This window comes from Hydra vulgaris, chromosome 15 (assembly GCF_038396675.1).
Source record: "Hydra vulgaris chromosome 15, alternate assembly HydraT2T_AEP".
NCBI classification, from domain to species: Eukaryota; Metazoa; Cnidaria; class Hydrozoa; order Anthoathecata; family Hydridae; genus Hydra; species Hydra vulgaris.
The window spans coordinates 27,243,976-27,256,729 of record NC_088934.1 but is presented as its reverse complement, the minus strand read 5'-3'; the positions used below and the strand labels follow the sequence as shown (position 1 = coordinate 27,256,729).

The window sequence follows — 12,754 nt, the reverse complement described above, 5'->3', positions numbered from 1 at the left end:
AAACTTCACTCTTAAACGATTATGCGACACTCGTTGGGAAGCCAAAATTGAGAGCCTCAAAGCCATCCGATACCAAATAAGCAGCGTACATGATGCTTTAATTACTATATATGAAACTGAAACCAAAACTCCCGATGACGCACACGAAGCGCAAACATTAGCAGAACAATTAAAAGACTATAGTTTTTTAGTTTCTTAAATTGCATGGTACAATGTACTATTCCAAATAAACGTTGTGTAAGTAAAGCAATGCAAGGCAAAGACATGGATTTAGTACAGTGGGCTGAAATGTTGAAAAAGTGCATCACAGTTTTGGAAACTTACAGAACGTTTGGCTTTAAACAAGCAACGCTTGATACCAAAGAGTTAGCTGAAAATCTAAACATCGATTCAATATTTAAGCTGCTTAAAAGAGAGCGACGAGTGAAACGTCATTATGATGAAAATGATGCTGACGAACCAATTCAAAATCCCGAGAAGAAACTTGAAGTGACATTTTTTAACACTTTATTAGATACATGTCTGTCATCAATAAATGAAAGATTTGAACAACTTAATGAATATGTAAATATATGGAGTTTTTTATTTATTTGGATAGTTTGCACATCAAGAATGAACTTTTAAAGTTGTGTAAACAATTACAAAAAAAATTAACTGTAAATACAAAATTAGAAATTGATGGTGCTTTGCTATGCGACGAACTAATAAGTGTGCAGTTTTTTATTAAAGATAAATTAAGCAATGTTGAAAATAAAATAAATACAAAAGAGATGACACCACCTTTTGTACTGAACTTTATTAAAAAACATTGTCTACAAGAGTTATATTCAAATACATTTATTGTTCTGCACATTCTTCTGTCAATACCTGTTACTGTTGCTAGTGGAGAACGTAGTTTTTCTAAACTGAAGTTAATCAAAAGATATTTAAGAAATACCATGTTGCAAGATCGACTTAATTCTTTATGTTATCAATCGAGCAAGAAATAGCTGAAAATTTCGATTTTTCTAGTTTGATAAGAGATTTCGCGGACAAAAAAGCTAGAAAAGTTACATTTTAAAATTTAATAACCCTTGTTTATATAGTTAGAGGATTTATTATATGTTTAATAAAAAAATTTGTTGTTTTATAAGCAGCATTGCCTTGTCTATTTATTTAGTCACTCATTTCTATAAACCCATATCATGAAAAGTCTAAGTTTATAATTTTAATAATAAATTAATTAAATAAGAAACTTGATGCACAATATGGATCTCTTTGCATTAAACTATATATTCCCTTTAGCACTCTTGTTCATCATTTTAGAGCATTGGTCTCGTTGTTAATGGTAACAACCCACCCATATATACCTAGGGGCGCGTTTACAAGTTTTACCCAACCTGTCAAAATAGCTAAGGCCAGCGCTGTATATATATACATATATAAAATCTTTTAAAATCATATTCTTACTATACGATATTTATATTTTTTAAATTTGATTAAAACGGCTGCGTATAAACTTTTTGTTTTAAATATATTTCGATGTAATTATATATTTATACAATATTTCGCTGACCTTTTGCGGTCAGCATCATCAGGTGTAATAAAAAACGTTACAAAATTGTTACAAAACTACATAAATCAAACCGTCAAAAAAGAAGACATAAATAAAAATAGTTTTTATTAAATGGTATTAATGGCGCCAGTTAAAATTTTTAATAATAATATTTATTTTGTTCAAAAAAATTTTAACTGACGCCATTAATACCATTTAATAAAAACTATTTTTATTTATGTCTTCTTTTTTGACGGTTTGATTTATGTAGTTTTGTAACAATTTTGTAACGTTTTTTATTACACCTGATGATGCTGACCGCAAATGGTCAGCAAAATATTGTATAAATATATAATTACATCGAAATATATTTAAAACAAAAAGTTTATACGCAGCCGTTTTAATCAAAGTTAACAAATATATATATATATATATATATATATATATATATATATATATATATATATATATATATATATATATATATATATATATATATATATATTTAAACAGTACCTACTCATATTATTAGGCTCAAACTCAATTTTTAGCTTTTTGTCTTTTTTGTGTGTCTAAAATGCAATACGAGCAATCGCAACTTAATTTTTTTGTTATATAATCTATATATTATTACATACAAAGCATTTTAAGAAACTTAATACTTGGTGGTGAGTCCTTTTGATTCTATAAGAGCTTTGACACGCCTGGGCATACTACTTATGTACTTTGAGGTCAATGCTTTAACTTCTGGATCTCGAACCCATACATCAATCAGTTGTTCTGTAAGCTTCTGTTAACTCGTTATTATTTCCCCACTGATTTTGCGTTTTACTAGCTCCCACAGATTTTCAATAGGATTCATATCTGGAGAATTGCCAGGCCAATCAAAAAGCTCGATACTCTCATTAGCAAGAAATGTGTTTATGGATTTTGTAGTATGGCGTTGAGCACCATCTTGCATTAAAACTATTTTTTCACCATAAGGAAACCACTCTCGTATCTGTGGAATCAGTGTGTTCTGTAGAACAGTCTTGTACTGATCTTGCTTTATTGTCCATAGTACAATTTAAAGTTGACCTGTACCCCTGCTTGATATGCATGACCAAACCATTATGAATGCTGGGGGCTTTACCGTGTTTACGATACGTTCTGACTTGTGTCGTTCTCGTGGTCTGCGGCGGACAAATGTGGTTTTGTCTTCTAAAGTTTGAAAGGTAGATTCATCGCTGAATACAACCTGAATATAGCAATAATTATTGATGTTTAATAATATTTAAAGTATTAGTAAAATCAATTGGGGTAAGATATTAATGCAAAAGCGTCTTTTGAAAACTTGTAATAATAAACTATTTTTTGTTTAAGTTTCAGGAGAGAATAAATGGAAAATCTACCTTATTCCAGTCATCCTGAGAAAAAGAAGAGTGTTTTTTAGGCCAAGCAAGACGTTTTTTAATCATCGCAGTGGTAAGTTTAGGTTTCTTCAGTGGCTTTCTGCACTTGAATCCTAACTCGTAACTTCGCCTTCTTAAAGATCCAAGTGAAGTGTTGATTCCTTGGTCTTTTATAACGCTTTTCAGTTTTATTGCTGACATCTTACGATTTTGCTCAATAACTTTTTTGACCTTTCTATCATCTCTAGCACTTGTTTTTTTTTGGCCACAGCAGCCTGTTCGCTGTGCTTCTGATTTGACCCCCATTTTGAGTCTAGAATTTTTTCTTCTAACCGTAGCCTGTGAGACTTTGATAATTTTGGCAATATTTCTTTGACTGTGATTTGTTTCTTGCAGTAGAACAAATACTTTAGCTAATTTACGTGGGAAAACATCACTAGCTTTACCCATTATTAATCCTAAAACCACAACAACATTTAATAAGTTATTATATGACAGGGACACTTTAAAAAAACACTTAAAACCAACTGAAATTTCAATATTTGAGTTTTTGAGACAGTCTACAATAATTTAGACATATAATTTGAACATATAAAGACATATAATTTGAGTTATGAAAGATAAAAACAACTGAATGTTTTAAATTTTACATTATTAAAATTTACTATACTATTTATAAAGTTGATAATATTGTTTAAAAGTGTATATATTTTATAAATGCTTCTAATCTAAAACAAAAAATGAATGACAGGAAGTTATATTACGTATAAATAATAAAAAGTTAACAGCAATAACCCCTACCAAACAAAGAAAACCCAAAAAAGTAACAAAATCTTGATTTTTTTTATGAGTCTAATAATTTGAGTAGGTACTGTATGCTAATATACATACATATATATATATACATATATATATATATACTTTCATATATATATATATATATGTATATATATATATATTTATATATATATATATATATATATATATATATATATATATATATATATATATAATATATATATATATATATATATATATATATATATATATATATATATATATATATATATTTATATATATATATATATATATATATATATATATATATATATATATATAGATATATAATCAGGGGCGTCTTTCCCCCTAAGCCTCATGAAGCAACTTTTTCCCCCTTCCTCTCAGCTTTGGGGTAAAAAATTTTTTGTTCGACGAAACGTTTTGTTCAAAGCGCGTATATACTAGAAGTGTTCTGGATATGGTTTTTAACATATCCGGCCGGATACAGATAAGCCGGATTTATATTTTAATATCCGGATATGCCGGATATGTTGAATATTGAAGAGGAATAAGAGGGCGGGTTCTAGAGGTGTCCCTATCCCTAGAGATAAGCTGTTACCGTGACGAAAATTCTTAAATATCACTTACGTTTAAGTTTACCCAGTTAAGTTTTATCTGAACTTAATGAGTTGTTTTAAAATTGCGTCTCTTTGTAAATGGCATTTTTAAAATGCACAAATTTCCATATGGGTGTAATAAAACATGCTGATAAATTTGAGTTAAAAATCTCCCTTATCATAGTCCAAAAGAGCGTATTTCCCGCAAAAATTTGCCTGACTTTAGTAAAAACAAGTATACTTTGAAACATTAATTATGCATACATATTTTGTTGTGCAGTTTTTAGAAGGTTTTTAGAAAAGATATTAAAATAAAATGTTATTAAAAAAACACGTAATAATAAATATTTTTAAGCGCAATTTTTATTTTAATATCGTGCTGTATCATTTTTGGAATCAAAAGTGGTATTCGTTGAGGAGATTGCTTTAATGAAAAAGTTAAAAAAACTAGCTATTACATCAATTTCTTTAAAATTGCGTGCTTTAAGTTTAAAACTTGTGTTTTTAAGTGCTAATGAGAAGCTAAAAGTTTTGAAAATGTGTCAAAAAACATGTATTTTTTGAGCTTTTGATGTTAAATAGTGCAATTTGAAAATAATTAAAAAGTTGTACAGACAAAATCTAGTTTTAAGTATATACAATTCATTCCTTTAAGTTTTTAAGGATATGTTTGAAAGCCTATCTACTACAAATATGCCTTTTGATTCTCACTATTTGTGTTTCATGGAACGATAAAAGCTTTGCACCCATTATAGATTTTCGTAATTTTCTACATAAAAAATAACAACGCTTTTTTTTTATTATTTATTTCAAGATATAATTTTTAGAATGATAAAAATATAAAAAATGTGTTTTTGTTTAGCAATATATCTTTTAAGCATATTTTTATTTATTTATACTTGTTTAATAAGGCGGATGAGGAATGGTAGGCGTGAGTGTCTTTAAAGATTTAAATAATTTAGTCTTTCTTAAAACTGAAATGATCTCCGCTTGAATTGGCAAAAATCTTATTATAATGTTATTTGAAACATAATTATATTATAATTATGTTTCAATGAACATTATAATAAAAATTATAACTCTAAAAATCTTTCACGTATTTTTCTTATAGTCATAGTTAAACTCTAAAATCTTTTAAACTTATTCCTCAAATCTCTTTAAGTTTAACTATCCAAAGAAGAAAAGAACAGAATTTAATACTCAAAACTGTAAATTATATCTTTCTTATACTATTGGATTTGTCATTAAATTTATAGACTTTTTTTTCAGAATAGTTTTATAAATCAATAAAAAGTTGTAGTTAAAAAAAGTTCAGCTTTTCATAGTTTAAAATATTTAATAACTAAAAGTTTAGTATTTTTAAAATCAATTTTGGAGAATGGCTTAAGTATCAAATCAACAAACGACTAATGATTAACGACTACTAAAAAACGACTAATAGTGCAAAGTATTATGTTTGATAATGATTTTTTTTTTAAATATTTTGGTTATTTGTTTATTTTAAAAAATGTGTATGCAAACTAATCTTTAGGTTGTGTATAAAGAAAAAGAACTGCTTAAATTAAACATGCATTCTGGGTCATGTGATGAGCATCGACCTCATTTATGTTTTTGGAAAACCTCCTCTGCTCAAAGTTTTCATCAGAAAAAAGTATTGATGTTGAAAAAAAAATCTCCGAATAAACACAGTGCTTATAAAAGTAAGGCGTTAATTTTTTATTTGTAATATATTATGGCATATATAGGTTATTTTATGTATATAGATTATTTTATAATGAATATATATATTATATATATATATATATATATATATATATATATATATATATATATATATATATATATATATATATATATATATATATATATATGTATATATATATATATATATATATATATGTATATATATATTATATATATATATATATATATATATATATATATATATATATATATATACATATATATATACACACACATACTTTAAACAATATATCTATTTTAAAAACAAACCTAGGAAAAGAATTAAAAGACAATCAAGACAAATCTGAAGATCTTAAACATTTCCTAGATATAAAAGTCATGTACGGAAGCGACGTGAAAGTAATTATACAAGGCTTGAAATGATTAATGACACAACTAATTCAACTCGTTATAGACGTTGTGAAGAAACAAAAAATGTTCTTGAATATGTTCACGGTGGAAGAAATGGATCAATTAATGGTGCATGGGATTATTTGAGAAGTATTGCTTCAATAACTGAGATGGAAAGCTTAATACTTTCTTATAAAAGAGGGGAATTTCTTGAAAATTTTTTTGTAAGATATCAGATGCTTATTTAAAAAGTGACATTTGTTTACGAGAACCAGTTCTAACAAAATATTCAAATTATATGTCAAGGAGAGAGTATGCCATGCTGTGTAAAATACAAAATAATTCTTTCACTGAACACAGTAATGAAAGCAGTAGTAGTAATAAATATCTTATGGAGAACATAACATTATATTGAAAACATCAAATATTTCTGATAAAGCTATTGAAACCTTTGTTGAAAATCTCGATGTTGGAGATATTCATTTTATAAAAGGAGGTGTTTCACGCACAGTGACAGCATTTTTCACAATGATTGCTGATCTAAATTTGATGGTTAAAATAATGAAAGATAAACTTAATGGTTTAATGGGAACATAAATCACTTTGTTGTTTTCTGATGATAGCGCACAGTGACAGCATTTTTCACAATGATTGCTGATCTAAATTTGATGGTTAAAATAATGAAAGATAAACTTAATGGTTTAATGGGAACATAAATCACTTTGTTGTTTTCTGATGATAGCGCACCTGAGTCAAAAGAAGAAACAATGACTATAGCTACAATGTCACTATGGAACTATGGCAGCCGTATTCGTAGTCGTGAATTTTACTTTACCCTTCATATGTTAAAAGCTGGTGAAAAAGATGGTGTATGTGCACACCTATGGAGTCAGCTTAGTGAGGAAATAGAGTTAATTGAAGCTAATCTGTTTTATATAAGCAATGGAAAAGTAATATTTTCCTTTGTTCCTGCTGGTGATACAACCTGGTTGTGTTGGGCAGCAAATGTTCTTCCAACAAGTGCTACCTACTCATCCCCGTTCTGCAATGTACACAAAAGTGAACTTACTTTCTTAGACGGATCTATTGGGTATTCAAATTCTGATAAGAAATGGAAGATTTCTGATAACACTACTCGAAAAAACAATCTTGTCAAGTTACAAGAGTTTCAAAAAAGTTTTTAAAATGATTTATTAGAAAATGCCAAACATCTAAAGTCTCTGGATTTTATGGCTGAGAATGGATTGGGTCAATAAGGTGAATCAAGAATTGGTATATTTTTAGACAGAATAAACCCAGACCCCCTGCATCTAGAAATAAACAATTGGACACATTGCCTAAATGTATTATATTTTGAAGCAACAAGACGAACAGATTTGCTGAGTTTTGTAAAATCTTAAAAGCACCAGCTAAGCATTCTTCTGATTCTACTTTTGGCATTGGCTTAAGTTTTATTGGTAAAATGTATGAAGAACATTACCTTGTTGACGATAATCTGTAAGTTATATTTATCGTAAAAAAAGTTGAAATTATTGTAAACATTGCCTACTTTATTTATAGGGCCGGATATTTTGCATTTTGAAGAAAAAATTAGAAGGCCAGTTTTCTCAAAAAGTGTTTTTAAAGAAGCAGCTTTGGAAGTTCGAAAAGATTGTTAACAAATGTTGTGTTGTAAATTGTCGTTGAAATTATCATAATTATGGTGAAGTATCTACAGTAGCATTTTCGTTTCCAAAAACTGTAAAGTTAAAAAAAAATTGGATTAAATTTGTAAATAGAAAAGATTGGAGACCTACTAATTCTTCCGTTATATGCATCAAACACTTTGAAAAAAAATATTTAAGAAAGGTAACATGAACCAACGTTTTAGATTGATAAAAAAACTAAATCCTATTCCAACTATTTTTGATTGCACAAACTTGACTGAAGAAGGTTCATCACAATTTATAAAATCTTCTAATACATTAAGAAAATCACCAACTAAAAGAATATTTCAGCCAGATCAATATGAACAGTTTTTATTGAATGATTTGATTAGTAGCTTTGACGATATTACTGAAAGTCTTGCTTCAGATGGTTTTTTATTCTTGAAGTATCATGATCATGTAATTTTTTTATAAATTGAGTCATAGTATTCCAGAAGTTACAGAGTCCATTTGTGTAAACAATGAGATGCATGTTAAATTATTTCACAAAGGTTCACCTCTGCCATTGCCTCAGACTGAGGCAATGGCAGAGGTGAAGCTTTGTGACCACTGAGGCTCAGTGGTTTCATCAAGGAAGAGATTGTCGTTTATCTTGTAAAAGTATGCTTCATAGTTTTCCTACCTACATTAAATCACAAGCCTAACAATTTTCATCTGTATTGACTGAATTACAGCAAATTAAATATATGAAAAAACCTATTTATTCAGCCAATATTATAAAGTATTTACTGATATTACGATATACTTTAATGCAGTCATACCAACTTTTGCGTGAAGAAATGCCTTTACCATCATTATCATTACTTAAAAAAATAACTAGTGGAAATATTGATGCTCTATGTTGTGCAAAACGTTTAAAATTAGAAGGTAAGATATCTCAAGACATTTGCTTGATTTTTGATGAAATGTACTTGCAAAAATGTGAGGAGTATTTTGCTGGAGAGATGATTGGTAGTGATGAGTCTGGAGAAATGTATAAGGGAGTTTGTTTTATGATAGTTGGCCTGAAACAAAATATTCCATATGTGATTAAAACGTCTCCTGATAAAACAATCAATGCTGAATAGTTGAAAGAAGAAATTTTTGAATGTCTTTGTATCTTAACTGAATGTGAATTTAATGTTAGAGTTATTGTGTGTGACAACCATTCCTCTAATGTTTCTTGTTTTAAAAAAACTCTTTGTGCATCGAACCAACAAGCCAAAGATTTGTTTTTTATTTACAATCTAAAAAAAATTTACCTTTGTTTTGATGTTATACATCTTATTAAAAATATCAGAAATAATTTGTTAAATTGCAAAAGATTTTTATTTCCAGATTTTAACTTTAATGGATTTAAAAAAAGAAATTTTCAAAATAAAGAAATTTAATTTACATGCACGACAAGCTTTAGAATATTTTTTAAACCACTTTTATGACTCTATTCAGACTTTTTCTTGTCCCATGCATGAGAAAACTGGGATAAAACTTGCTGGAAGAATTATTATCAGCATTTTTCTTAATAATAATAAAATTATCTCTACCAGCGAAGTAGCTGTTGATCATGTAAAATCTTTTAAAAAGAGAAAATTTGAAAAAGTTTAATAAATTATTTATAATATAATTATTTTATTTTTTAATGAAAAAAGAAAAATATTTTAATATTTTTTATGACTGTTCTTGTTTCTTACATTGTTTTTACTAATTCTAAATTTTAAAATAAACACTCTTTATTTATTTGTTAACAAATGTTCGTTTAATATCTAAAATTATGAATATATACTACTTTAGTAGACTTTTTCAATTTAGAAAGTATAATAATTTAGAAAATGTTTAAAACGTATTAAGTTTTTGAAACTTTACGATTTTAAAAACTGGCCTTCTATTTTTTTCTTCAAAATGCAAAATATCCGGCCGTATAAATAAAGTAGGCCATGTTGTAAATAATTTTTTATAATGGATTATTTTGTTAGAATATTTATATCAAATTATTAAATCGTAATTTTTATTTATTTCAAAAATTAAAGACTCCATCTGTCAGGATTATTGGTGCACAAGCGATATCGATTGCCCAATATGGTTATCGCTTAGTTGATGTTTTGAAACACGATAAAGAATCAGAACAGGAAAAAGTTAAAAGACTAGTTCTAGCGCAGATATTTACAGCACTTCGAGATATTGAAAGTGTCACTAACATAGTAGATGTTGTTGAAGAAAATTATGTTAAAAATGTTACTGCTGCTTGTAAATATATTTTTTATTATTTGCACTTTTTTTTCCTTCTAATCTGCAACAGTTCAGTTTGGACTATTGGTTATATTGTTCCATTTCATGCGGAAAAAATTTTCAAGGCCTATGGAGTTGGTTATGGGATTCTTTCTATGCAAGGAAAAGAATCTAAACATTCATCCATTAAGCAAGAATTAAAATCTTGCAGCAACAGATCTACAAAACAAAATGAAAGAGGAAAATGGTATCAACTTATGCGGTCTAGCTATGTACGAAATTTTTACTTCCCTTATCATTTTCCAATACCATCCATGTATTAATCTCATTTTCGATCTCGTAAACCTGTTACAAACGAAGAATGCTGTAGCTGCTCACGTTCACTAAAATTTGAGCTTTTATGTGAAGTTTGCATCGAGTTTGTTGCGATTCTAGATTGTATCCAGAAGAAATATCTGACAGGAGATATTTTATTCATAATAAAGCCTGTAAAATGCAAAATATGAAGCAAAAGATTTACAGATGCTTGTTTTTTCAATGCTAGTTCGGATCATTTACAGACGCTTCTTTCCAGTCAATGCTTTTTCGGAATAAGTTGAGTAATAGTTAAGTTATTACTCAATGCTTGCGGAATTAATCTATTCCGCAAGCATTGACTATTTACCAGTTAAGAAATAAGCTAAAGGCTTGTAAGAGAAGTGTTATTGGTTCAAAAAAAGATTTGATAAGACGTCTAGAGGGCTTGTTATAAATATAAATTAAAACTACGTAAGACTTGTTTTCAAGTTAATAATATGTTTTTTAAATAAAATAATTAACTATTTTTTTGTATTAGTAAATTCCTCAGCCGAGAACCAAGAGGCAATACGTCAATTAATTGTGTTTCTGAGAAAATCGAGTTTTAAATTTTAGTTTATAAAGACTTTCTGCCAGAAAGTCCAGTTAATCATTTATATTCGCACTGAATTTTTATTATTCATGCAGCTAGATTTAGTGGACACATACCTCATTGGATGTTGAATATTTATTGATAATACACTGGAAAAACACAAAATGTGGACATACGGCCTTTTGGTTCTCAGGTGATATGTTGACGTTTTTATAAAATTCAAAAATTATTATTATTGAAAAACTATAACTAAGCCATTTCCTGATTTTTTTTCGCACCGTAATTTTTTTGAAAACAAGGATTGCGAACAAACTCGGTCACCTTTTCGTGGAAATACAAACGTTTTTTTTGGGTAAATGGTTTGTAAATAACAAATGGTTTATAACAGATTCGGTTATAGGAGAGTTTAAAAACATTACAGTATCATTATCGCCCTGAGATTTGACAGATGTTATTTCAACGTTATTTTCAATTTTACATGAATTGACTATATCAATTTCAGATTCTATCTGAGATGCAGGCATTGGAATAATGACGCTCGTTTTAGTTTTAAATGTATCGCAAAAATTATCTTCAGTTGTAATTACAGACACGTGAACTTGTTCGATAGAACTTAGAGATGATAATTCTGAAAAGGCAGGAAGGAAAACTTGGTCGGGTTTGATGTATTCCACAACTACATCAGTTAAATTTTCTGACACTGGTTTACTAACAACAACGTCATCAAGCAAAGTATATTTGACAGCATCTCTATATTTAACCCTTTCTCCGTCATTTTGTCTAGATCCAATTACTTTGAATTTGACTTCCGAATTTCTGTATTAAAAAAATACAAAATTTTGATTCTAATTTTGCTAAGTTGGGTAACTTTATTTAGTATTTAACCCAGTACTGACTATATATTTATAATATATTTAAATTATAAATATTATAATTATATTTCCCCCGGAAAGTATGTACCTGAACAAACATTCATCCGAAAAGTATATTTTTAAATAAACATTCCAGTGGGATAAAGTATTTCTTCTCTTCCCGTAATAAATGCTCCTCCAATAAAAAATTAAAAAAATTACGAGAATTAGAAGGAGAAGATATCGAAAAACCCTATTTTGAAAAAAAACAATTTGTAACGCTATTTTTAATAATTAAATAAAAAGCATAAACGGCAATTATGACCTACACCAGGAGGTCGGGGTTCTGGATCATAACATATAATTGCTCTTATCTTATATATCTTATATATATATTATATATATATATATATATATATATATATATATATATATATATATATATATACACACATAAAATATACTAATATGTGCTAATATATTCATAATATATGCATAATAAGACTAATATATACATAATATATACTAATATATACATTATAAGACTAATATATAAATAATATATACTAATATGTACTAGCTGTTTGGACCCGTGAAATAAGGGTCTTAGTAAGTTTATTCCACATCGACTATTTCTATACTTATTCCTTTCTTAAATATTTTATAAAATGCGGTAGAAAACAGTTA

General features: G+C 27.8%; 1 protein-coding gene across 1 annotated transcript; it reads left to right on the top strand.

The window, feature by feature from the left end:
• Positions 1 to 204: 204 nt before the first annotated feature.
• Positions 205 to 989, top strand: LOC136091851 (uncharacterized). The gene is made up of 2 exons (XM_065819564.1): positions 205 to 564; positions 612 to 989. The coding sequence occupies exons 1-2, from the start codon at positions 205 to 207 to the stop codon at positions 987 to 989; spliced, it is 738 nt and encodes a 245-aa protein (XP_065675636.1).
• Positions 990 to 12,754: the final 11,765 nt, after the last annotated feature.